The sequence below is a fragment of the Penicillium malachiteum genome (genome assembly GCF_028827825.1).
Source record: "Penicillium malachiteum strain IBT 17515 chromosome Unknown utg000003l:1.0-4950554.0:1.0-4952489.0, whole genome shotgun sequence".
NCBI lineage: Eukaryota > Fungi > Ascomycota > Eurotiomycetes > Eurotiales > Aspergillaceae > Penicillium > Penicillium malachiteum.
Genome location: NW_026643096.1, coordinates 4,006,122 through 4,030,805, shown reverse-complemented (window position 1 = coordinate 4,030,805; position 24,684 = coordinate 4,006,122). Strand labels below are relative to the sequence as shown.

The window sequence follows — 24,684 nt, the reverse complement described above, 5'->3', positions numbered from 1 at the left end:
GATTTGATTTCGCACGCAATCTAGAGCATATTACGTAGTATTTAATATCAAGATGGAATAGAAACTGAAATATTATTCAGAACCTTCCCAGGTTCACTGTCAAAGAAACATCTAATCATGACAAGCCTTAATCGATCACCGGCCACCAACACCGTCATCCATAACACCCCAAATCCGACCTTGACATAGATATCACAACAAAAATAAGTACAGTCATCAAACATTCAAGCATAGAGGTGGAAAGGAACCAGTTCACTCGAATGGAATTAAGCGGTCGCAGAGGCAACCTTGGTGAAACCAGCCGTAACAGTCTTAGTGATCTCCTCATTTTTATGAGGAAGTAAAGACAAGGCATAGGCGACATCATTCCATTGTCGCTCTGTTTCACAGCGAGGTAGACGGGCAGCAAGTTTTTCAGCAAGCTGGCGAGCGTGTTTTTCCTAAGACACAGTATTAGTATAAGGGACATCTGAAATACAATCGAGGGCTGGGGGCTTACCTTTTCCACAAATCCAATGAGGAACTTGACAATACGGCGCAAAGAAGTCTCTTCCAGATTGCGTTCCGCACTCAGCAGACTGAACATGTCGACAAAGTGGTTGTACACGGCATTATCCTTAGTGGCAAGTTCAGTGAAGAACATACGAGCCAGGTCGGCGATCTTCTTATCGTCATCTTCCAGACACTTAGCCATCTCACCGAGTTGACCCTTAACCTTAACTTGACCTGCCAGAATAAGGAAGGTGAGAGTCATGAGACAAGTACGCTTGACTGAGGCATCGTCATCATTCAGACGACGGTACAAAAAGTCAGTGTTTTCGTCGATAAGGTGATTAAAGCAGACGGCCATATCACCAAGTGCAATGACAGCATTGCTGCGCACGATGGGGTCTTCAGAGCGTTCCATGATTGTGATCAGGAGCGGCAGATTCTTCTCACAATACTCGGCAGAGACACACATGAGCTTGGCGAGACATAATGTTGCTGAGGCCTGCAGATCCATATCTGGGTATGCGTTGTTGTTTGCACAAATCTCAGCTACCATGGGGCCAAACTTGGCAAGCAGGGAGTTTTCTCCATAGAGAAGCTCACGCTCTCGGATATGAGCCATGGCGTCCTGGAAGTCATCCTCTGTGGTACCTCCAATGAGGTCAAGCTCATCTGCGTCAGCTCCTTCCGCCTCCTTTTGGGCAGCAGCTTCGGCTGTTTTAGTTTTCTCTTGTTCAGCTTTGCGGCGCTTGAAGTCAAGTTCGCACAGCTCAAGATGCACAATCTGCTTGATCGCAATGTGACCAACAACATACAACAGTTGTGATAGAGCTGCAGAAGCAGGCTTAGGCTTCGAGCCTTGTCCGTCAGTTGATGCGGTGCCAGGCCTTTGCTCTTCGTCCTCAACAACAGGAGTTTGTGAGGAAGAGGGACGTCGTAGGTGAGGCTGAAAGACAAATAGGGTCTTTCTTCGCAGGATATCAGAACAGAGAACATCTGGATGCTTCGAAAGAGTGTAGATCGCGCTGATGGCTTGCTCTGCAACACCATACCACTCCTTGCTGTTGGAGACAATCTCAAGCATGGCAGAAAGTTTGGTCAAGACTGCGTGGTCATTGGTAAGCTTGGGAACGCTAGGAGTATCTTTAGACTTTGCTTGGCGTCCAGGCACCATACGGCGTAGTGCAATGCAAGTGTACTTAGCAAGCACAAGGTCTGCTCTACCCAAGCTGCCCAGACCAATGCGCAGCATCGCTTCAATCTCCTTCACGACGACCTCAGGATCAGCAAGTGCGAGCATACCCAGAACGATGATTGAACCGCGGCGCTGGGTTTTGGAAATCTCTTTCTTCTGCACGCTGTATACCTGCCATAGTTTGGTAACGACTGTCTCTGAAATGTGCCCAAGCTTCATCATGGTGCTCAATAGCTGCTCAAGACAGGTGAGTTCTGCCGGCGTAGACCCGAAGGTCAAACTGATCATGTTGCGCGCAATATAGTTTGCGGCATCATTGGGGCTGAACGAGTCTGGAGCATCAAAGAAGAGTCCCTTGTAGCAGTCAATCAAATGGGTCTGCACACCCTTGCCCTCGTCACTGTTACCCTTGGTCCAGATTAAACGGAGCATACGGCGAATGCCGTCGCGAGCTGTTTGAACCTTGTATGCATCGAGAACGACGAAAAAGTCCATGGCTTCGATGACCTCACTCTTGTTTCGAGATGAGAGGAGCTGCGTGACGATTGGAGCTCCAGCATGGAGGACCTCGATGAAGCGTAAGGCTTCGTTGTAGTATTTCCTCGTCAATTGCAAGCGAGTCAAAAGTTCAGATGTTGCGGCTTGCTCGGCAGCTTTTCGCACGGCGATCTCTTTCTCTTCTTCTGTCATGCGAGGAGCTTTCGAGGGTGATTCATCCGGCAATTGAGTCGCATCATCCAACAAGTCTGGGTCAACGCCCTGGGTAGCATCTGCATCAAAACCTGGTGTCTCTGGGGGTCGAAGGGCGTTGAGTTCCACATCCACTCCGCTCAAGCGCTCATTCCATTCATTAAGGGAGAGCTGGCCACCGTGCATCACACTATATGGATGGGTGGCCACAAGTTTCGACAATAGCTTGATCGCGTTACGTCGTACATTGCTACTTTTATCCTCCAGACTTCGTGCAGCCAACTCAGCTGCGCGCTGGCGTCTCTTCGGGAACTTCTGTTCCAAGTCACAGATTCGCATAAAGACTTGAATGGCCCTGCAACGGCAGTAGGGGTTGATATCCAAAAATCGCTCCTCGAGGACGTCGAAAAAGGCGTTAATTTGCGTTTTGTAGTTTTCGCTGGGTTCTTCTTGTCGGCTCAAATCGGAGATGAGGTTGCCGCAGACCTCGATGACGGCGCATCGCAACGTGTAGGCCTTGTTCCATTGTTAGTTCGAGGTTGGGCCGAAGAAAATCATTGAGATAGTTACCTCGCTATCAAGCTGCTTTGCTAAGAGAGTCATCTGCTTGATGATTAACCTGGGAGCAAGCTCGGACAATTTGATGATGAATGCAGAGACGGATTTCGGTCCACGAGTATCGTTTGAATTGAATTCCTTGTTTCCAAGTTCCCTATTTCAAATCAGCACAAGGTCTCTCGCTGACAATCATTCAATCCCGGAGTCCTCGGGGCCGTCAATTACTTTAGGATCTCATCTGAAAGTTGGGGGTAGTCGTATTGCTCTGCGAGGATGTGGAGGAACTCGGCCATGGGCTCTGATAGATGCTCGAAATATGTCAAGCTCTGGACAATCGAAGTTTGCGCTCCTGTCAGACTGGTTAGCTTCAGTCGCATACACAGTTCCCGTCTCGATGTGATGTGATATACCAAATGCGTGACCATGGTGCTTCACCGCAATACACAAAACCTTGAAAGCATGCATGCGAATTGCCATGCTCTTAACTCTTTGCTCGCTCTCCAGTACCAGATAGATCGTGCGGGTAAATAGGTTAATAAAAGTATCGCGATCCGAGGTAGTCATGAAAATGCGTCCTAATTTCAGTTTCATCACCTTGCACATTGTCTCCATGGAGATCTGGATCTGTGGTGTCCAATCCCATTGTCCATCCTTGGCCGACTTGGATTTGGATTTCGGACCTCCTCGTCGCGCAGGCGCAGGTTCTGCAGGCTTTTCCGCAGCCTTGACTTCCACAGCAGACAAGGCCCACTGGAGCAAGAAACCGTACATTTCCAAAAGTTGTTTGTGTTGTTGGATCGCATCTTGTTCGTCGGATTCCAGATCACCGTAAATAATATCCGCTTCGACGGATAATCCAGAAACAATCAGATCGAGGACTTTGCTGAGGGATTTCGCGGGGAGGAGGCTAGTATATCTGCAAGGGTTCAAAAGTTCAGAGTCGATTCCTGGCGGGCAAAAAGAGCCTCCATGGGAAATTTGGGAAGGGATCGGAGCGTACTTTAATAGAAACTGGAGGGTATCAAAAAACGAAGCTCTTGTTAATCCTTCTGGGTTCTCCGCCACCGCATCCACGATTGGGTTCAAAACATTGTCGATCAAAGCTGGCGATAATTGATCGGGACCGGATTCGCAGTCAAGCAGCTCTGGGTCGGCGTCGGGTGTTGGAAGAGTAGCAGGATCGCTCAAGTAGTACTTGAGCGACTCATTGATATCGAACTGTATTCTGTCCTCCATGGTGGTTGCCCACTGAATGTATTTGTTTATGGGTGGAGGAACTGTAAGAAGTGGGAGGAGAGGGGAAACAAACACTGTGTTGATGATGTCCGTGTTTGGCTTGTTTGGCTTTTACTCTTTTAGTTCATGCATGAGGGGATCGGCCAATTAGATGTTGTGAGAATTCACCGCCTGTAATATTACCGCCTTGTCTTATCGCGTAACTGCCGTTCTTTTCGGAGAAAAACAACCCGTTCCATATTACACATAATAATGCGCCTCAAGCCTTAAGCAACTGAAAATCGCCCCCCCCCCCATCTTCTCCTCATTTTCTCACTCATCCAATAGGCTTTTTCATACTACAAACTCTTTGATTGTACTTCATTCTAAGTCTACTTCCCATCTTTCTTACCTTATCATTCCCACTTGCCTAAGCTTGGACCATGGCGGCTCTTCAAGGTGGTCCAGGTACATATCCAGCTCCACCAGTCTTCTCTCTCGAACACAACAACGGCTTTAGATACGCGTCACAAGATCCGTCAGATGAAGCATCAGATAATGAAGAGAAGGCTTTAAGTCATGAAGCACCTGGAGGTGATGGTGATTACGAGGACGAAGAAGAGGACGAGGAAGAAGAGGTTGACGAACTCGTTCGAGAAGACATGACCAAACTTGAAAACAGCTTCCCTGGTATCTCAGAACGATTTCGACTCGTCAATCGAATTGGAGAAGGTACTTCATGTACTCCGTGAACTTGTATCATATACACGCTAACGTGGGCAATTTACTAGGCACTTTTTCAACAGTCTACAAGGCAGAGGACCTACTTTACGATCACTACGAAAACGATTGGGATGTTTTTGGACAACGAGAACAAGAATCATGGACTAGTCCTCCCACCAAACGACGCCGAGTCGAGGGAGCGAATGGGCGGAAAAAAGTTCGATATGTGGCATTGAAGAAGATCTATGTCACCAGTAGTCCAATCCGAATCCAGAACGAGCTGGAGCTGCTACATGATCTGCGACACTGTCGATCCGTGTGTCCTCTCATCACAGCATTTCGATTCCAAGATCAAGTTGTGGCCGTGCTTCCATACTTCCCGCATACCGATTTTCGAATTCAATATCGCACGTTCTTAGTGGCAGACATGCGCCATTACTTACGATCTCTTTTGACTGCCCTGCTTTCAGTTCACGACCACGATATCCTCCACCGTGATATTAAACCAACGTATATATCCCTCTACCACTTTCTTTTTGCTGGTACGAAAGCCGATACTGACATTCGTGTATAGTAATTTCCTTTACAACCCCGAGCTCAAGGAAGGTGTTTTAGTAGACTTCGGTCTTGCAGAGGTTTGTAATAACCATTCAAACTATATCCAATCAACCCAGCACTAACTTCAAATGTTTTCTTTCAATAGCGCCAGGGAACTGAGTTTCATGGTACATGTCTTTGCACCCATCAATCATATGTTCGCCGAAGCCGAATACTTTCCAGCTACTATTCTAAGAACCCACCATCAGGAGGAGTTTCCGCCGGATACCCCAAAAGTGACTCACGGCCATCAAGGCGTGCAAACAGAGCCGGTACACGAGGATTCCGTGCTCCTGAAGTATTGTTCAAGTGCACTTCTCAAACAACAAAAATTGACATGTGGTCTGTTGGTGTCATTCTTTTGACCTTGCTTGGTCGTCGATTCCCCTTCTTCAATTCTGCAGATGATATTGATGCTATGATTGAGATGTCTAGCATCTTTGGTACGCGACGAATGAAGACTGTTGCAGCGATGCATGGGCAGATCTTCGAATCTAATCTTCCCACGGTTGGTGAAAAGGGCTACAGTTGGGAGAAGTTGGTGAAATGGTCCAGCTGTGTGGAAGACTTGACGGAAAGTGAACAGCAAGCAACACGCCTACTTGGGGGCTTGATGGAATTGGATCCATCAAAGCGACTTAGTGCTGAAGAGGCTTTGCAGCATGACTTTTTCACCAATCCCGTGCATCATGATGTGGAGTGGGGAGGTAACCCAGAGGAGAGCGGAGACTCGGCCGAGGAAGATGAGGCGGCAGAAGATGAAGCTGATGATGATGAAGTTGCTATGCTGTGAAACCCATATGGAAATTTGTACGATATATGATTGAGTTTTGTTATGATACATCGGATTCTTTACATGAATTTCCTCAACAATCAAACTATCAGAAATAATCTATCTCCGCTTAGTAATATGTACACAAGTTCTAGCACCACGCTTCGCGCGGTGTTATATGTAGCCAGAAAATTGGAAAATTATATACCTGGCTATGAAGTTCTGTTAAATCATGATGGACTCGGACGCCCTATATCACGAAAAGATCAACTGCCCAGGTGGAATAATGCTGGGCGGTCAAAAAAACCTCCAGCACCCAGGTATGTAGTAGGTAGTAAAGGAAGTCTAGTCTATATAGTGAAAGATAAATTTGTACACGTGCCCCAGTAGTATAGTTCAGGGAAGGGTCAGGGAAGGGATTTCTGAGCCTTCTAGAGTTACTGCGCTCACTTGACATGATAGATAAAAGGCAGCATAACTGCAAATACAAAACCATAAGAATGTAAAGTAACTGATCTAGGCCTAGCTGGCTTCCCCAAAGTCATAGTGCCCAGTCTCAGCAGCATGCTTTGTTGCTCCCTTTTCACCGGTAAAAGTACCTCCACATGTATTGCAGCGTACCGAGAAGCCTGCGGTATCAGTGTAGTAATGTCTGCTTTGCAGGACCTGGCAAAGCTCTCTTGCCTTTTCCAACACAACGGGGTCAACTGCATCGAAAGTCTTGATGTCGTCATGTGGGAGTGGGTTGGCGCCAGCGTAAAACGGATTAGATGGGGAGAGGGCCAAAACATCATAATGAATGCCCGAATAAACAACAATGCAACGATTCGGTGCACCTTCGTTGAACTGGAACATGTGCAGTGTTTGTACATCGATAGAACAAATTTCGATATTGAAGTATTCGCTCAGGATCTTAAGTTCGATCGCGCCACCCCATGAGTCTTCGTTCTGAATCCATCGACAATACTCGTCTGGCTTCTTGCCCAATATAGCTGTAGAATATTCTTCTGGATTTGACTGGATAGATCCCGCGACAATCGACCGCAACTCAACCATTGTATCCATTTCACCCATCACTGCGGCGCCGACAGCACGGAAGAGACATGAGTTGTCGTCAGGCATAACACGAAGTACGAATGTGCCATTATGTTCAGGTGAGGCAATTTCTGGTGGATCATCAGGAGATGGCTCTGATTTTCGGGATGTTGAGGCTGTTGAGGCTGTTGAGGGTTGTTGCCACGACTGTTGAGTGGCACGAGCCGGTTCTTTGGGCTGAACGTTTGGCTGGATAGCTCCTTCTCTTTGGGCAACAATCAGCTGTTCGCCGTTCAAGTTGACTCCGAGATCGACAATCTTCTGGTGTGACTCAAATTGGTCTAAGGCTAGCGGTTTGAGATTTGGGTATCCATATTTCACGTCGAAAGAGATTAGACCAGTGCTCTCTGCGATCTGTGTCCTAAGATCTTGCACGGTGGCGGTCTCATCCAATGTCACTGTTGACTGTCCCGAAGGACCTCGCACTCGCATGCGCATGGTATGAATGAAGAGAAGTTGGAGGGTTTGGTACGGAAAAGATATCTAACAAAGTTCAGAACGAAAGGGGTCCCGCACCAGTGAGGGGATGACGATTTCCTGGGTCGCGGTGTGGGGTAAAAGAAGAAGTAGAAAGAGATGGGAGAAGGAGGAAGTTCCTTTGTCATCATGCATTTGTTCCAGTCTAGCTTAGTACTGAGCTACTATATATATACCTAGGTATAGTAATAGATATTTGAAGTGATCTCATAATCTTTGATCTGCAAGTTTGGAGTAAATGAAGCCCTGAAGGTCTGTCTGTGTTATCTTCTAGAGATGATCTTGAGTTGTAGAATCTCCCCACTTCGCGTATGGCCGTTACTCACATACAAAATATGAACTACCTCGGGTCATATACATAGACCATAAGAGGAATTCAAGGAGTGAAATCTCATCTCAACATTTAATATTGGTGAATGTATGCTGTTTAGATGGTTAATGGTCTGGTTCTGAGCAATTAAAGCCTGTTTGTTCAGGCACCAAATCACAATACAACAGTATTGGTATCGTAATAGCACATGATTACTCATCGTCGCGTAAGTTTAACCTGGCGCCAGGACTTTCTCCCTTGAACGACACCAGCTTATCTCTGGATTTCATGATTCCACTTTTTTGAACTTTTGTGAAATTATTGTGAAACACCATGGATCCAGAGGAGAGAGAGCAGTCACAGCCTCAGCCTGAGGAGCCTGTGACCTCCATTGAGGAAGATAGCTCCATTAGTGAGGGCCAATGGAAAGCTATGATGGATGTGACTATGGCGATCTACGATTACCGTGAGCCAGAGTAAGTAGCCATGATTGTATCTGGAACTGTGTCTTCTGCAGTTTCATTCACTGATTGCGCGATAGTGGTCATGACCCCTCCCGACTTTTCCACCGAAGTGTCAACAAACGCCTTGTCCCAGACTACTACGATATTATCAAGGATCCTATGGCTCTGAGTATTCTCAAGCAAAGAATCAATAAGCGCGAGTACAAGCACTTTGGTGAATTTGTGCGCGATTGCGCTTTGGTATGTGAACATTATCCTCTGCTTTCAAGCTGAAAGGCTAACATTTCGCTCCCAACTTCTTAGATCCCCCACAATGCGCAAACCTACAATAGACCTAGATCGCAAGCCTACGAGGATGCGCTCGTGATAAAGGTAGAAATGGAATTGGCTGCTTTGCAAGCGCACCAAAGTCTCACAGACCCGTGACTGACCTTGTTTTTGTGTCCAGGACGTTTTCCGTGATCAGATCAATAAGCTCGTGGAAATTGGTGTGATCAGTACCGGAGAGTCTGAATTCCCCGATCTGGGAGAGATCCCAGAAGCAGACCCGCTACCTGATGATGATGAGGAGGATGAAGATGAGGAAGAGGACGACGAAGAAGACTCCGAGGACGAAGGACGCCGCCGAAAGAAGCCTGGTCCAAAGCCTGGCTTCAAGCGTGGTTTGAAGGATGCTCAAAAACAGGAACCAGACGCCCGTAAGAAGCGAGGACGACCCCCGCGTGTCGATACCCCCATGGAAACTCGAATCAAGACCATCTTGAAGGGCATTCGGAAATTCAAGGGCCCTGGTGGCCATTTGAAAATCAGTCACTTCGAACGTCTCCCAGACAAAGCTTCTTACCCGGATTATTATATGGAGACGAAGGATCCGATTGCGGTCGACCTCATCAAGCGTAAGGCTAAGCGCAAGAAGTACAACTCTGTGGATCACTTTATGGAGGATCTGGACCTCATGTTCGAGAATGCCAAGTCCTACAATCAATCCGATAGTCAGATCTACCGAGATGCCTCTGATTTACAAGTCGAGGCTCGAAAGTTGGCCGAGCAGGAGAAGAAGAAGCCAGACAGCGAGTACTTGATGGAAGACGGGCGGTTCCCCCTGCCGAATGGTATCTTGCACCGAGGCGAACTCTGGAAGGTCGGAGATTGGGTCCACATCCAAAACCCCAACGATGTGACCAAGCCTATTGTGGCTCAGATTTATCGGACATGGCAAGATTCTGAGAATGAACAGTGGATCAACGCTTGCTGGTATTATCGTCCCGAACAGACAGTTCACCATTTCGAGAAGCACTTCTATCCTAATGAAGTGGTGAAGACTGGTCAATACCGAGACCATCGCATCGATGAGATTGTTGACCGGTGCTTTGTGATGTTCTTCACTCGTTACAGCCGAGGACGTCCACGGGACTTGGCCCCCGACAAGGAGATCTACGTTTGTGAAGCTCGGTACAATGAGGAGAAGCACAAACTCAACAAGATCAAGACCTGGGCCAGCTGTTTACCAGACGAGGTACGCGACAAGGACTATGAAATGGACCTTTTCGATGTGTCTCGAAAAATCAAAAAGGTTCCCAGCCCTATCAAGCACCTTTTGAAAGAGGACGCCAAGGAGACGGATGATCTCCCCCGACCAACCTGGGGAGCAGACAATGCGCCGCCAGTAGTCGGTGCTGTGCATCGTCGCCCTCGTGATGAGAATGAATCACCACCACCAGAGCCAACCCCATCTCCGCCCCCACCCACCATGCCCTCAGCTCCCATGGCATCCGTTACACCTCGTCAACCAATGTCTCAACCTCTTATGAACACGGGCATGGGTGTTCCCAACCACCCCGTCGCAGCTCCGCTCCAAGCACCCATACCCACACCTACAGTGGCTCACACATCGCCGGTTCCTGTTCTGCCATCAGCATTCCAAGCACCCATGAACCCTCAGATGTACCAAGGCCCCAATCACCGGCGCCCAAGTAACTTTGTACCTCAGACTCCAACCAGTGCCTATCAAGCATCACCAGCAGCGCGCCCATACAGTGCATCCCAGCAGCCAACACCATATGTAGCAGCAGCCGCCGCCGCCGCCGCCGCCGCAGCACCTTACCCCCTGAACCGTGCCGCAGCACCAGCCTACAACCCCAATGCACCTCGCTCAGTGGAAGTTTTCCATCTAAGCGACGCCGCGAACTCAGCAATCCCACTAGACGTTCGACAAAAGTTCCAGTGTGACGATCGAGGCCATGTAATCTGGTTCTCTACTCCACCAATGGACATCATCCGACCTCGGGATCCAAAGCTCAAGCACTCACTCGAGTATCTCGCCAAACAGAGCGAACGCCAAAAGCAAGTTGCTGAGCGGAAACGCAAGCGAGAAGAGGAAGAGAAGCAACGAGCCGATGAAGTGAAGCGTCTCCGTATCGAGGAAGAAAAGGAACTTGCTACCAGGATCGCCGCTTTAGCTCCAAGGGCTATTAAGGCTCTAGCAGAGCAAGTAGCTTCTGGTACTGAGGAACTTTACAAGATACTCTACGGTGATGAGGCGGCTAGTGCGCAAGCGGCAGATTTACAATCTCAGGAGAGGAGGCTCCTAGTTGAGCGTGCAGCTCAACAGCAAAGTGATCAGATTCAGGCACAATCTCTTCCTGGCAGTGCCATGTATGGAAATATGTGAATCAAGAATGGAATTTAAGTTTGAGTCATTTGTTCTATTTTAATGTCCCGTTTAGTTCTGCTATATCTTTCCTTTTTCCTGGGTTGGGCGTTGTTTCTCGGTATTAGAGGATAAGGGGCGTTACAAGCACTTGAGTGATTTAGTATAGTATGAATAGGGTGAATCAGACAATTAACCGATATCTTTTCCCTGGCCTGATTCCTCAGTCCTGGTAATTTTATACACATCTCCAGTGTATCTCCATCTACATCTACTCCGAGTCTACGATGTACTAGTAGTCTGACTCAAATCATAGTCGTAGTCTTAGTAGTAAATGCTTTATTTGCACATCTTCTCCCATTTATACATCGAAAGAAGAACAAGAAAAAGAACAACGAGAACCGGAAACACCGGAAACCAGTCCTGACTCATAAGAGTACTCAAATCAATTGGGGGACACAATGCCACTCAGGTTAAATCCTTAGACGATAAGATGACACAGAACAAAGAGATTAATACAGGAGATGGTCAGGAAGCGCCCGTCTCGGGGAGAAAAGAGGATGCGAGGTCTAAATGATTGAGGCAGAGAGAAATGAATCCTGAACAGGAATCGAAAACTGAGATCGCAACCGCAAACATAGTAAACATAAACTGCACCGAACTTGGACCAGAGAGGGAATCAAAATCGATGACAGGAAAAGGAACATGGTGAGAACATGGCAAATGGTCAGTCTATGAGAAGAGAGGATCTGTCGAAGATGCTTGGAAGCTTCGTCGGATCTATGCCGATGAAGGGAAAATGTAACCTAAATGACTTCATGGATGATGGAAAGAGAGAGATGGTAGTTTTTTTTTCGAAATTCGAAATCCAAGGTCGTAAATCTTGATTACTTTTTGATTGTTTCTGTTCTTCTTCATTTTTTTGACCGGTTTTCGCGGTTATTGTTGGCGCTCCATGATGCTGTTTTGTGCCCGGGTGAAACTCCGATGAATTCTTTTTGATATGAACATGTCGAGAAAAAAAGAGAAAGAGAAAAAAAGAAGAAAAAAACTTTGGACGCCGCCTGTCCGTGTCGTCGTGATCGTAGTACATAGGTAATATGTAAGCAAATTAGGCGTCGGTGGAACTTTCCTTGGTCTCTTCAGAGTTCCAGGATGAGCCGCTGCGCTTGTTACCCTCTTCTTCTTCCATAGAGAAGACCAGGTCGTTGTTTTCCTCCTCCTCTTCGATCTTACTGGTAGTACCCGAAGACATGGTGCGGTCCAGCCGTCCAGGAGCTGCCAAGTGTCGGGCAGAGCCTGGGTGAAGAGAAATGCCACTGAGCTGTTCGGAGATCATGGACATAGATGATTGTCTTCCAGGGCTAGAGAAAAATGGAGAGCCATCGTGGGAGGATCGGCTACCGATAGGACCGAGACTGGGGCTGGTTACGGAGTTGAACGCGGATTCACGCAGAGGGGAGCCAATATGAGGGAAAGAAGAGCCGACAGCATCGTCATCCTTCTTCTGGCGTTGCTTAGCAAATAGAGCACCAAAGCGCGAGGGGCTTGACGCGAGAGGCGAGCCATTCTTGGAGAAGCTGCTGCTCATACCGAGGCCACTGATATCGCGATGGCTAGTGCTGATGTCATGATCTGTGCGAGAAAGACGACGCAACTTTTCCTGAGGAGTAAGAACATCGTCGTGCAGGCTCGTTGGCAAGTAATCCTCCTCCATAGGGAAATTCTCATCCCAATCATCGAGAGCGGTAGGCCGGGGCACGCTAGCCGACAGCATGCGGGACTTGACGGGGCGAGATGAGTGTAAGAATCTGGGGCCGAAAGTATCCTCTGGCGCAGGAGGAGACGATCCAATGTGAGATGATGGCTTGCGCAGCTCGGAGCTAAAACCAATATCACGCAAGTTCCGGAATGCATCGGAGGGACCGGGTCTCTGGGCGGGGGAGAAGACAGCTCCAGGCCAAATTTAGAGGGCATCGAGGCAGCCACCGGACCATAACGAGCGGCATGAGAGATACCCTGACTATCGAATGAAGCTGGAAGAGGCGCATCCAGAGCTGTGAGATGTTGGTGATTTGGTGACATGGGGAAGCGCACATCCTCTACTGGAGAGCCGTACTTCGAACCGGTATCGGAGGCCAGTCCCGCATCGATTGTTGGAATGGAATCGTAGGGAGGAACTTGCTGTGATCCATGTACGGTGGGGAAATCTTCTGGTTGGGGAGCATATCGCGGTTCATGGCCGTTCATACGCTGCTGCGAAAGAACGGAGTTCGTCAAGGCGGAGTCCTGGTTCACATATGCCTGCGGATTAACACGGCCACCTAAGTTCAGGTGGCTGCCTCCAACTCCCATGCCTCCACCGCCACCACCACCCCCAGTTGGTCGATTCACTCTGCGTCCATCGGGAAGGATATGTGCTAGTGCGCATTTAGCGCCGAACTTGCAGTTACCCTAAAGGCAGGGAAGAAAAGCCGTCAGCAATCGCTCATCATCGTGGGAATCAAAGGCAAACGCCATTGCAGATGTTTGAATAGAGACTAAAATTGGGTCCTTACTTTGGAGAAGTATTTGCAGGGGGCGTAGTCAACCGCAGCATCGGTCGAGTGCAGGAATGGACAAGCGGGGCCAGCTTGACAGGCACCCTGACGAAAAAATTTGCAGGGAACATGTTTGGTATCTGTAACACAACCGGAGATGCATAATCAGCTTCGGAAACCCATCATAGTACCAAGATCAAGGACTCATACTTTTGTTGCTCGGGTTGGGTGGGCTGCGAGCCATATCGAGACTTGAGGGATTGCGGGAGTGGCCATTTTGGAGCCCCGAGGGGACCGGCAGTGGTGCACGACCTCTCATATCGGAACGATTGGAACGAGAAGAAGGAGGGCGAGAGGCCGAGAGCATCGCCAGGGTTAGATGTGGAGTTGGAGGGGTTTATCGGAGAAGAGAGAGGGGAAGAGGAACCGGAGGCGGGCGGTGTAAGGAAGATCCGGGAATCTATGAAGTAAGATTACCATAAGGTCAAGGTCAAGGTTGATGATAGAATGATCATATGAATAAGATGAATATCTGATGAAGTGAAGAGAGAGTGTGAGAGAGGATAAACAAAAGTGAGTTATTGAATTACATTGAAACAGAAGGGTCATGAGCAGACTACTCTCAGGGCAGATGACAGGGAATCTTACGGGAATTGATCTCCCCTAGGTAGTTCCATCTTTATTTCACTATGTACTTGTGTTTCCCTTATCTACTGACTTGAATTCTATCATAATCTTCTTGAGAACCTTGACAACTTTAAGTAATGTATACCGTTCATCTGATTGAATATCTTGGTTCGCCTTCCCGGTTGCCTATTCCTAGCCCCATCTTCCGATCGGAATGATATTCTCATCATAACCATATACCTTATGATCCCCCTTGAGATGATAAGAAATTATTATTAAGAATGATCAGAACCCAGGGCGAAAAGACGACGAAATCAAAGTCGAAACCACGTCAATCTCTCACGCAACTGAAACGAGAAGAACAGAGAAAGCAATGGACCACAGACCACAGACCACAGGAGCAGGGAGATCCGCTCAGGCCGAGCCGCAAATCACTGTCAAATGATGTGACTGGAGTGGAGAACGGAGTGATCACCAACATAGCGTCAATACCCGACGATGTCTCATTGGAGAGACCCTTCCAGCCCCAGTGACTCCTGCAAGCCATTTTAGTCCGTTACCAGGTGATCCCAGTTCCCTGATCCCATCTGCGGGACTTACCCAAAGCTCTGACAATGTCATATTATCAGGTAAGACCTCGGTGCACCTCCCCCATAGATCTCGACACATACGACGGCGGAGGGTAGCATGACGTTGCCATTCCTTCCATTCATTTTCGAGATTTTCTCGTTCCTTCATAGAAAGATGGACTTCATCGCTGGCGGCTTGGTCTCCTAGGCGTTCTTGGAGAGTATCCCGTTCCTCTTGCAGGCGTTGGATATCCTGCCGAAGATCGGAGAGGAGCGGCTTGCCCTCAAAAGATGCCAATGTAGCTCGGACCTTTTTATCATCCGTTTTGATGGTAGTCAGTTCATTCTGAAGATTTTCGATACTTTCATTGAGTGTGGCGATATCTTCTGGGGTCACGCTCTGCGAGGAATCCTGAATAGCGTGGTAGACAACTTGTTTTCCTGAAATTATCCCACCATTTCAATAAATATTCATAGTCACTTGCAGTAACTCAAAACGCACCTGCAGTTCGTTCTTCAATCTTCTTTTTCCGATGCAATTCTTTTAGGACCTTGGCAGCTTGTGCTTTATTGGCAATGATCTGGTCAGCTTGCCAGATAGAGTGGAAGCGATCGATCGCTTTCCTCACCTTTCGAAACCTGATTGTGGAGATTTGCAGACACCTCAATGGCCTGGCCATATACGGGTTAGAAATCGCCTCGAATATCCAGGAGTTTCGGAATACATACTGAATACGGACGACTGGAAATGTCCCAAGTCAGTATAGTCACGAGGAAGAGATAAGGCGAATTGTGGGCATCTGACTTCTGTTCTTCTGCAGATTGATGTCAGATAGGGTTGATTATGTAGCTCGCAAAAGACCGTAAGGCTTACGGAGATAGTTGAGAACCAGTGTCGCATCTGGGCCAAGTTAGTGCTCACTGCCACTACCAGGAACCATGCAGCTGCTAACCATCAATTTTTGTGTCTGTAGCATTTTTGCTTTTGCGAGGAGCCATGGCAATGGTATATTGTATCTGGGACACGCAGGGTCTAGATGAAAGGACACTAGAAGTGATGGGTGGATGGTGGTAAAGAGGGAGAGGGGAGTTTATTACATATGGCTTCGCCAACACCTACACCTACAACTACACCTATAGCTACACTTACCCCTATAACAGACAGAACACATCCAGTTGGGTAAATTTGTAAATGAATGACGCTTCGTATCTAGAGATAAAAACACATCAAAACAGCCAAACAACCATATGTCCAAGGTCCCAGGCAACCATGATATCCTGAGCGTAAATGCAAGTATGTGGGAATTGAATCGGAATCAGGGTAAGAGAGTATCGCCTTCTGGAAGGCGACCGGCGACTTTTTTTGGGTTGGGAATCCAAAATTAAAGAGTATAGGAAAAAGGAGAATGCAGGGGGCATGAACGCGATTCAAGATCCATGGATGAGGTCGGGAACGGCATTCGGGGTATCACATCACCAACTGAGAAAATGGTTAGCTTCATATAAATATCACAAATAGTAGAGGTACATACACAATCACTGTCATTCTTGGCACTGGGAACACCCATTTCCTCAAAGGTCTTGGGTCCCTTGCTTGGTGCTGGTTGGGCAGGCTTAGCGGGCTGCGGCGGAGCAGCGGGTTTCTGGACCGAGGAAGCACTGGATGGTGGCTGAGGAGTAGAAGATGCTGAGCCCCGAGATGGTTGACGAGACTCTGCACGGGGAGGGAAGGTGCCGGAGGAGGGAGACCCGGTCATGCGAGGAGACGCTGCGGAACGAGGCGATGGCAGAGGTCCAGGATGACCACCGACCGGGGTGCGCACCGGCTTTCGGTCCGGAGGCATGCCATCAAGTCGCGCAGGTGGAGGACGTCTGCGGTCCCCTGGCGGGGGAATTGGTGCAGAATATCCGATATCGACTCGAGGTGTGCCGTTGGGACTCATCATATTACCCTGTGGACTCATTGGGCCTCCTGGAGCGCTGACAGGTGTACCTGGGCCGGGCTGGCGGTAACCCATTGGGCTGGGGGCAGGTCCAGAGCCATAAGATGGATGCCGAACGCTAGGACCTGGAGGCCCTCCAGCGTAACCGGGCGGTCCATTTGTACGCAGGTTAGGATTGACACCAAATGCTGAGCTTGGCCGAGGATCAGGCATTTGGTAGCTGCCACCTGGCGATGGACGAGGGCGAGGAGCACCTCGATCAGGGTAAGGAGCCGCAGCTGGAGGCTGGTCGGAAAGAGTGATTCGTGAAGGGTCGGGCATCTCGATATTTTCTGGGGTAGGATCCAAAGAATTACCCCGTTGGTGAGCCACATACCGAGTGGACTTGATACGTGAGATGGCAACCTTTTCATGATCCTTCCTGGAAAGAGTCTTGGAACGAGAGATACTGTCGATTCGACCGGACGCATCCTTGTTACCACTGTTGGCAGCCTTAGCATACCAGCTTCGGGCTTCTTTGATATCGACAGGAACAAAAATTCCAACTTCGTAGAAGTAGCCAAGAGCGAATTCGGCGGTGGGAAGACCGCTCTGGGCAGCCCGTTGGGCGTAAGTAAATGCGAGCTCGTCATTCTTCTCAAAAACTCCCTCGTGTCCACACAGGAACCATTTACTGATGGCCATCTCGGCCTCAGGCTCGCCTTGTCGTGCTGCCAGGGCGTTGTAATGCAGTGACAAAGCTGGGTTAAAGTCACAACCTAGCTGACACAATTCATATGAAGCGCCCATCTTCACTTGAGCTTTGGCAAATCCATGGTATGCAGCCTTCTCGATGTTGACTCGAGATACATTGAGATCAAGAGGAAGAAATGACTCGGGTACGCTGACCTGAGGAAGTTCTCGAGCTAGAAGCATACCGTAGACCTGGAGACGGTTAGCACTGTCGAGGCCAAGGTATGACATCAAACAGAACAAAATATATATATATATATATATTAAAAAAAGAATGAAATACTCACATAAGCACCTTGAGGCGCATTCTGGTCGCATGATTGCGACGCCAATCGAATGTATTCCAGACCTCGCTGAAAGTCCTGACGTTGACCATGCTGGCCAAGAAGAATCATCATTCCAAGTCGCTAGATCAAAAGTACGTTAGATCGAGATCGGGTAAGATCGGTGGGGAATTCCAAAGCTGTGACAGAACATACGTAGTATGAGGCGGAATCTGCCCTTGCAACACCCCGCTCGTAATGCTTGATTGCTTTTTCGGGCTCTCCCGAGCTCTCAAACTGCATTCCGATGCGGTATTCAGCACGCGCATACCCCTTCTCCGCTGCTCTTGAGTAGCATCGGAATGCTTCTTTTCGGTCCACCCGATAGCCGAACTTGCCAAACTCCATCCACATACCCTTGATGAACTCGGCCTTCGGGTGGTGTTGCTCCGCCAAGAAAGTGACGATATTCATTGCGTCGGTCTTCAAGCGACGCTCCACTTCAGGGGTACTGGGTCGCGGTGGCTGCATCACTGAGAGACGAGCCTCGTTCTGCGCGGCGACCTCCACGTAGGTCAAAGCATCTTGAGCCCAAGCCAATTGCATCTCCGGGTCGGTGGTGGAGAGAACGGCCATGCGGGCGCGCTCCAAGTTGACTTCCCGCTGTTCATCGGTAGGTGGGACATTAGGTGGCGGGTTTCGCAGGACGGGGAAAGGCGAGAAGTTGGGGTGATCCATAGTGTCATAGGTTGCGGATTGCGCGTAAGCACCATGGTCGTAAGCCTGAGCCTGTTGTTGAGGTTGACCCCCCATTGCGGAGGAGCTGCGCTCGGGGTACTGGGAGCGGTATTGAGCTGGCGGAGGCTGCTGTTGGGCTCGGCGGGGGTCGCGAGGATCGCGAGCGCCGTATTCCATCTGCGCGATATTGTCTTGCATGTTTTCGGGGACTTCAGGCATGACCCTAACGGGATGAATTAGCACACGTAGCCGCGGCATCTTGCAGGATGAGATTTTATAAAGATGAACATTAGGAAGGTTAATTTCGCGATGCGCGACCGTACCTTTGGGGGAGGGGGGAGATGACCTCTGGCATGTAGAAGTCATCTTGGCCCCCTGGATACCAAGTCGCACCCAGCCGTGGCTGACCACGGCCCTGTGGCGGTCTGTTCATCCCGGGTAATTGGTAATTTGGAAAAAGGAATAACACGGCCGGAGGCGCGCGGAAGAGGGGAAGATGACCTCTTTGAGAACTTTTTTTTTCTCCCCTTGAGATTGGGGAAGAGGGTGGATTAAGAAGAGAAAGACCAAATTTCCCATACACGAGAGAAGAGGGGAACCAAGCGGAGACAAGTGAACCACCAAGCCCACTTTTTATTTTAGGCCGTTCAGGATTAGTGGTGGAAATAGTGGAATATTGTGTACTCCGTAAAAGAGAGAAGAGATAGAAAAGGAGAAAAAGGAAAAGACTAGGATCAATTTAATGTTAAACAGTATTCAATAAGGGTAATATCATTCGGAGGGATACTCCATGTATAAATAGTGATGAACTATTACTACAGGGCTATACACTATACACTATACATTATACTACTAATAGTATACTACTAATAGTATTAGAAGAAAATTACCACAGTGTACTAGTAGTAAAAGGTCTCACATTCTCTTTCTCAAAATATTTATTATAAGATTAATTATAGGCTGATCTCATTCTTCTATATCCCACTTGATATGTCCCTGCAGTAATTCCTTATTGTACTACTCAGTACTGTACATACTACTACCTAGGTAAAGAGTAGAGAATAGAGTCATATAGTAGACCTCGGGAGGTAGTTGACACAGCCTAGTACCTAGGTAGTATGTATGGATGTATACGGAGTAGTGAGACTCGTTTTGACGGGTCCCACTTAACGCTGAATTTATTTTTATCCCCTTCCGTCATTCTTCCAGAATCTCAATCATGGAGCCTGATCGGAAATTTCATCACCCGTTTACCCCCTATGATATTCAACTTCAGTTTATGGAAGCCTTGTATGGCTGTTTAGAAGATGGAAAAGTTGCCATCTTTGAGTCCCCCACTGGTAATAAAGCCATTCCCCATGAATCCCCCCCCCTTTCACCTTCCTGTATGCTGACCCTGAAACCACCAGGTACCGTACGTGCTCCACTCGGCAAATCAGCTTAGGGTCAGGGATCGGACCATGCGCCACTTTCGTGCCTCCCACCGACCTGTAGCCTAATTCAGGTGGATGAAGGAGAGACAAACTGATGATCGACATAGGGTAAATCCTTGAGCTTGATCTGTGGTTCCCTGACTTGGTTAAGGGATCATAAACGGAAAGCTTTTCAACAAACATTGGATCAGGCAGCATGTATGTGATATTGTGGTTGGTCCAATCCTTGTCAATATTCTCATATCATTATAGGTGACGATGATGAACCCGACTGGATGGTCGAGTTTGCCAAGCGGGACTCGCGGCGCGCCATTACAGAAAAAAGACAGACATTTGAAGCCCGACTAGCCAAGATCAAACAAGAAGAAGATCAGCTCAGACAGACTGCAAATCAAGAGCGACCACGGAAAAGACAGGTATGTGAATGAACCTTTTTTGGTTTCTATTTCTCCCCTTAAATATCAAATATGAACATATTCCAACATATCCTATAGCGTGTGGAAGAGACAGAATCAACAGAGAAGCCAGATGACGAGGAGCAATTTGTCCTTGAGGACTACGACAGTGAAACAGACGAATCGAAGAAACAGACTGACTCTGGGGGAGTCGAGGGATTGTCAGCCAGCACTCTAGCCTTACTCGAGCGATTCAAAGAAAAGCTATCCACGCAAAAACAGGAAGAAGAAGAGAATGATTCAGTCAAAATCTTCTACTGCTCCCGTACACATTCACAATTGAGCCAGTTCGCAGGAGAACTACAGCGGGTGACCTTTCCATCGAGTATACCCAATGACCCAAACGCGAACGACAAAGACAAAGACGCTCTGGCTCAATTGGAAGAGCGGACCAAGCATCTGTCGCTAGGATCGAGAAAGAATCTCTGTATCAACCCCAAAGTACGAGCTCTAGAGAACAGTACAGCTATCAATGAACGATGTCTGGATCTACAACAATCGGGTCTCGCGGCTGATAAGAAATGTTCCTTTCTCCCTACAAAAGATGACGAGGCCTTGATGCTTCAATTCCGAGATCACACACTTGCCACAGTGAAGGATATTGAAGATATTGGCAAAGTAGGAGAGAAAATTGGCATATGTCCATACTATGCATCGCGCTCAGTCATCAAACACAGCGAGGTCTGGTGCCCTCCCTCATCTAAAGAAGAAGAATATACAACTGACAAATATCACAGATTGTGACCCTTCCCTATCCGCTACTCCTTCAACGATCTGCCCGTGAGGCTCTCAACTTGTCTGTCAAGGATCATGTGGTGATTATCGACGAGGCTCACAACCTCATGGATGCAATTGCAGGAATTCACTCGGTGACGGTCTCATTACATCAACTACAAACCTCCATCTCACAGTTAACGATCTACGCGCGAAAATTCAAAAACAGACTCAAGGGTAAAAACAGAAGCTACTTGGCGCAAGTGATCAGGCTGATTAACTCCATCGCCGATCATCTTCGAAAAATTTCACAGCAGAAAGGAGCCCTTGAAGGAAATGTTCAGTTCTCTGATCTCATGGCTGGCAAGGGAGTGGACCAAATCAACCCCTACAAGCTATCACGATACTTGCAAGAGAGTAAGCTGGCCCGCAAGGTGGATGGGTATGCCGAGTCATCAGAGAATGCTCAGCTAGCTCAAAAAAGCAAAGCGACAATGCCGGTCTTATTCCACATCCAAAGCTTCCTCATTCCTCTTATGAACCCCTCGGAAGAAGGAAGGCTGTTCTATCAAAAGGTGCAAGATGATGTGCTATTGAAGTACATGCTTCTTGATCCTACAAACCACTTTCGGGAAATTGTAGAGGATGCCCGTGCGGTAATACTGGCTGGTGGAACAATGTCTCCGGTGAGTCTTATGAGAGTACCTTGATCCATATTGGGATCGACTAACAGATCTATAAAAGATGTCTGACTACGCAACCCATCTATTCTCCTACGTTACCCCCGAAAGACTTGGTACCTTTAGTTATGGTCACGTCATTCCGCATACCAACCTGGTGGCACAGTCACTTACTAAAGGCATTCTGGGCTCTGATTTTGACTTTACCTACGAGGCCCGAGGGTCGGAGAAGATGGTATGTACACCCCTGTTTTCAAATAGACAAAACGGCTCCTAATAATCGCATTAGATCACAGACTTCGGTCGAACAATAGCCACACTATGTCAAATAATCCCAGATGGCGTTGTTGCATTTTTCCCAAGCTACGACTACTTAGCACAAGTACTGGGTGTTTGGCAGAAACCAATCCCAAATGGCAACGGGCAAACCATCCTCGGGCTAATTGAAAAGAAAAAGAAAGTTCTCTACGAATCTCGCGAAGGAACCACATCAACCGATGCATTACTCCAGGAATATACCGAAGCTGTGGAATCCGGATCTGGAGCCTTGCTATTCTCAGTAGTTGGTGGGAAATTGTCCGAGGGTATCAATTTCTCCGACCGGCTCGGACGAGGAGTACTTATCATTGGATTGCCATTCCCTAACATCCGGAGTGCAGTCTGGCAAGCCAAGATCAAATACATCGAAGAGAAGACCTATAAGCAGGGCTCGGGGTCTGAGGCCGAGAAAAAGGCCAAAGCCTCAGCCGCAGGTCGAGACTTCTATGAGAATTCATGTATGCGAGCTGTCAATCAGTGTATTGGACGAGCTATCAGGCATGTGAATGACTATGCGGCTATTATTATGATTGATAGACGCTACGATACACCACGAATTCGGGCTAAGTTGCCAGGGTGGATACAAGGGAGCTTGGTCACTCCATCCGCTGAACGGCCTGTTCAGAAGACTGTGCAACGATTGGCGAAATTTTTTGCGGAGAAGGCATGAATTGAGAGTATGATATTATGAGAGAAAGTAATATTTTTATTTTTTATTTTTTATTTTTATTTTTCAAAATTTCCTAATATGTATGAATATGAGCCCAAGAAGATGTTGCCTCAGGTTGATTGAAGTAAACCTTGGAACCTTTTAAGAGTACCCCGTATATTAGGCTCATTTTGGCTTTCAAGGTTCATCCTCATGATCATGCCGATCTTCACCGCTTTGTAGTTACATAAGGCGGACAGAGCGGTGAACAAAGATTTGGCAATTTACACGTGACCCACTAGCCCCAGGTCAGGGTTTGACCCTATCACGGGACAAGCGAAGTACTAGCGCACACTCTAGCCGGCGCGAGCGTGGATTTCAACATCAGAGCCGGAGGTATCCACGACCCTTCCCCCTTCAACGCCAATTTCTCCAACCGGTCGACAAGATGCCTACTCGTTTCTCGAACACCCGGAAGCAGTGAGTCGCCCTCCTGTCATCGTTATCTCGTTTTCCCGTCATTCCCGATTCCTTTGATCCGTGATCTGCGCAAATTCGACATCGCTGCATATCTATGAATCTTCACCAAATCGCTCTACAATACCATGAGATACTAACCTTCCTTTTTTACAGCCGCGGTCATGTGTCCGCCGGTTACGGTCGTGTCGGAAAGCACCGCAAGAGCCCCGGTGGTCGCGGTATGGCCGGTGGTCAACACCACCACCGTACCAACATTGACAAGTACCACCCCGGTTACTTCGGTAAGGTCGGTATGCGTTACTTCCACAAGACCAAGCAGCAGTTCTGGAAGCCCACCATCAACCTCGACAAGGTACGTGACCAATCGAAAAACGAATTCGACCCTATGAGCAGAGAAGGAAACCTCAGGTGGCAGGATATGGCAAATTTTTGTCTGCGCATTGGGAAAAGCAGACAGCAAGAGAAGGAAACACTACAATCTGGGAAATCCATGCCATATTGAGAAAGGGGACTTCAAGCTCGATTTTACGATATAGAACAACCGGACTAATTGGAAAAATTTTACTCGATACAGCTGTGGTCCCTTGTCCCTGCCGAGCAGCGTGACGCCTACGTGAGCGGCCAGAAGACCGACACCGCCCCCGTCATTGACCTCCTGCCCCTCGGTTACTCCAAGGTCCTCGGTAAGGGCCGTCTCCCTCAGATCCCCGTCGTCGTCCGTGCCCGTTACTTCAGCCGTGACGCCGAGCAGAAGATCAAGGAGGCCGGTGGTGTCTGTGAGCTGGTCGCATAAGCGTTGATTCGGGTTTTTTCTTATGGAGAAAGGCGGGTGAATCGAGGCAATCGCAGCCCTAGCTGCATTCGGTCTTAAAGTGGAGGATCAAAGTTCTTTCTGCAAATGAGGAGGACGATCGGAACTCGAAAAAAAAAGAGCGCCACGAGTCGAAATGGTTGGCTTGGGTGTTTGAAAAGAAAAAGGGTTTTGTGTATGCAATTAGCATAGCATGGCCTCCGAATGCCCTTACGATTTCACATTGTGTTGAACAAATACCACAAGGAGGATTTTTTTCAAACTGAATATGTTTCATTACGTGTATGGATTGGACTGCCTCAAGATGTCCACTGGGGTTGAGCAATGTCTCCAGACCAGCTTCTACCAAGTGCCGAAAAATCAGCATGCTACTTGATAATCGATGGCCTATGGTTGAGTTTGTCTGATGGCATTGTATCACCTACTGGCCTTGAGGAAGCCTCGTAGATCTTGAGTCGTAGATCTTTATTGATGGATTTGAAGTTAACTCTAACCGA

General features: G+C 48.1%; 9 protein-coding genes across 9 annotated transcripts; 4 read left to right on the top strand and 5 right to left on the bottom strand.

Moving 5' to 3' along the window:
• Positions 1-266: 266 nt before the first annotated feature.
• N7483_007824 (condensin subunit YCS4) lies at positions 267-4,168 on the bottom strand (the record flags this gene model as incomplete). Its single annotated transcript, XM_057091261.1, has 5 exons — positions 267-440; positions 500-2,890; positions 2,945-3,086; positions 3,158-3,281; positions 3,343-4,168. 5 exons carry the CDS (start codon positions 4,166-4,168, stop codon positions 267-269), a joined length of 3,657 nt encoding a protein of 1,218 aa, XP_056946002.1.
• Positions 4,169-4,590: 422 nt separating this feature from the next.
• On the top strand, positions 4,591-6,260 carry N7483_007823 (serine/threonine protein kinase CDC7; the record flags this gene model as incomplete). The annotated part of the gene is made up of 4 exons (XM_057091260.1): positions 4,591-4,879; positions 4,939-5,380; positions 5,445-5,505; positions 5,574-6,260. 4 exons carry the CDS (start codon positions 4,591-4,593, stop codon positions 6,258-6,260), a joined length of 1,479 nt encoding a protein of 492 aa, XP_056946001.1.
• Positions 6,261-6,761: 501 nt separating this feature from the next.
• Positions 6,762-7,772, bottom strand: N7483_007822 (ubiquitin-specific protease OTU1; the record flags this gene model as incomplete). The annotated part of the gene is made up of 1 exon (XM_057091259.1): positions 6,762-7,772. The coding sequence occupies one exon, from the start codon at positions 7,770-7,772 to the stop codon at positions 6,762-6,764; it is 1,011 nt and encodes a 336-aa protein (XP_056946000.1).
• A 682-nt stretch (positions 7,773-8,454) lies between these two features.
• On the top strand, positions 8,455-11,256 carry N7483_007821 (putative RSC complex subunit (RSC1); the record flags this gene model as incomplete). The annotated part of the gene is made up of 4 exons (XM_057091258.1): positions 8,455-8,597; positions 8,663-8,825; positions 8,889-8,957; positions 9,034-11,256. 4 exons carry the CDS (start codon positions 8,455-8,457, stop codon positions 11,254-11,256), a joined length of 2,598 nt encoding a protein of 865 aa, XP_056945999.1.
• Positions 11,257-12,346: 1,090 nt separating this feature from the next.
• N7483_007820 (putative spindle poison sensitivity protein Scp3) lies at positions 12,347-14,142 on the bottom strand (the record flags this gene model as incomplete). The annotated part of the gene is made up of 4 exons (XM_057091257.1): positions 12,347-13,166; positions 13,187-13,689; positions 13,794-13,915; positions 13,986-14,142. The coding sequence occupies 4 exons, from the start codon at positions 14,140-14,142 to the stop codon at positions 12,347-12,349; spliced, it is 1,602 nt and encodes a 533-aa protein (XP_056945998.1).
• Positions 14,143-14,873: 731 nt separating this feature from the next.
• Positions 14,874-15,651, bottom strand: N7483_007819 (uncharacterized protein; the record flags this gene model as incomplete). The annotated part of the gene is made up of 2 exons (XM_057091256.1): positions 14,874-15,403; positions 15,474-15,651. The coding sequence occupies 2 exons, from the start codon at positions 15,649-15,651 to the stop codon at positions 14,874-14,876; spliced, it is 708 nt and encodes a 235-aa protein (XP_056945997.1).
• Positions 15,652-16,439: 788 nt separating this feature from the next.
• On the bottom strand, positions 16,440-19,080 carry N7483_007818 (uncharacterized protein; the record flags this gene model as incomplete). The annotated part of the gene is made up of 5 exons (XM_057091255.1): positions 16,440-16,451; positions 16,504-17,838; positions 17,934-18,053; positions 18,126-18,870; positions 18,971-19,080. 5 exons carry the CDS (start codon positions 19,078-19,080, stop codon positions 16,440-16,442), a joined length of 2,322 nt encoding a protein of 773 aa, XP_056945996.1.
• A 786-nt stretch (positions 19,081-19,866) lies between these two features.
• On the top strand, positions 19,867-22,917 carry chl1 (DNA helicase; the record flags this gene model as incomplete). Its single annotated transcript, XM_057091254.1, has 7 exons — positions 19,867-20,061; positions 20,188-20,278; positions 20,333-20,496; positions 20,575-21,216; positions 21,273-21,935; positions 21,994-22,164; positions 22,219-22,917. 7 exons carry the CDS (start codon positions 19,867-19,869, stop codon positions 22,915-22,917), a joined length of 2,625 nt encoding a protein of 874 aa, XP_056945995.1.
• Positions 22,918-23,344: 427 nt separating this feature from the next.
• N7483_007816 (60S ribosomal protein uL15) lies at positions 23,345-24,169 on the top strand (the record flags this gene model as incomplete). The annotated part of the gene is made up of 3 exons (XM_057091253.1): positions 23,345-23,376; positions 23,530-23,728; positions 23,951-24,169. 3 exons carry the CDS (start codon positions 23,345-23,347, stop codon positions 24,167-24,169), a joined length of 450 nt encoding a protein of 149 aa, XP_056945994.1.
• Between the last annotated feature and the right edge of the window lie 515 nt (positions 24,170-24,684).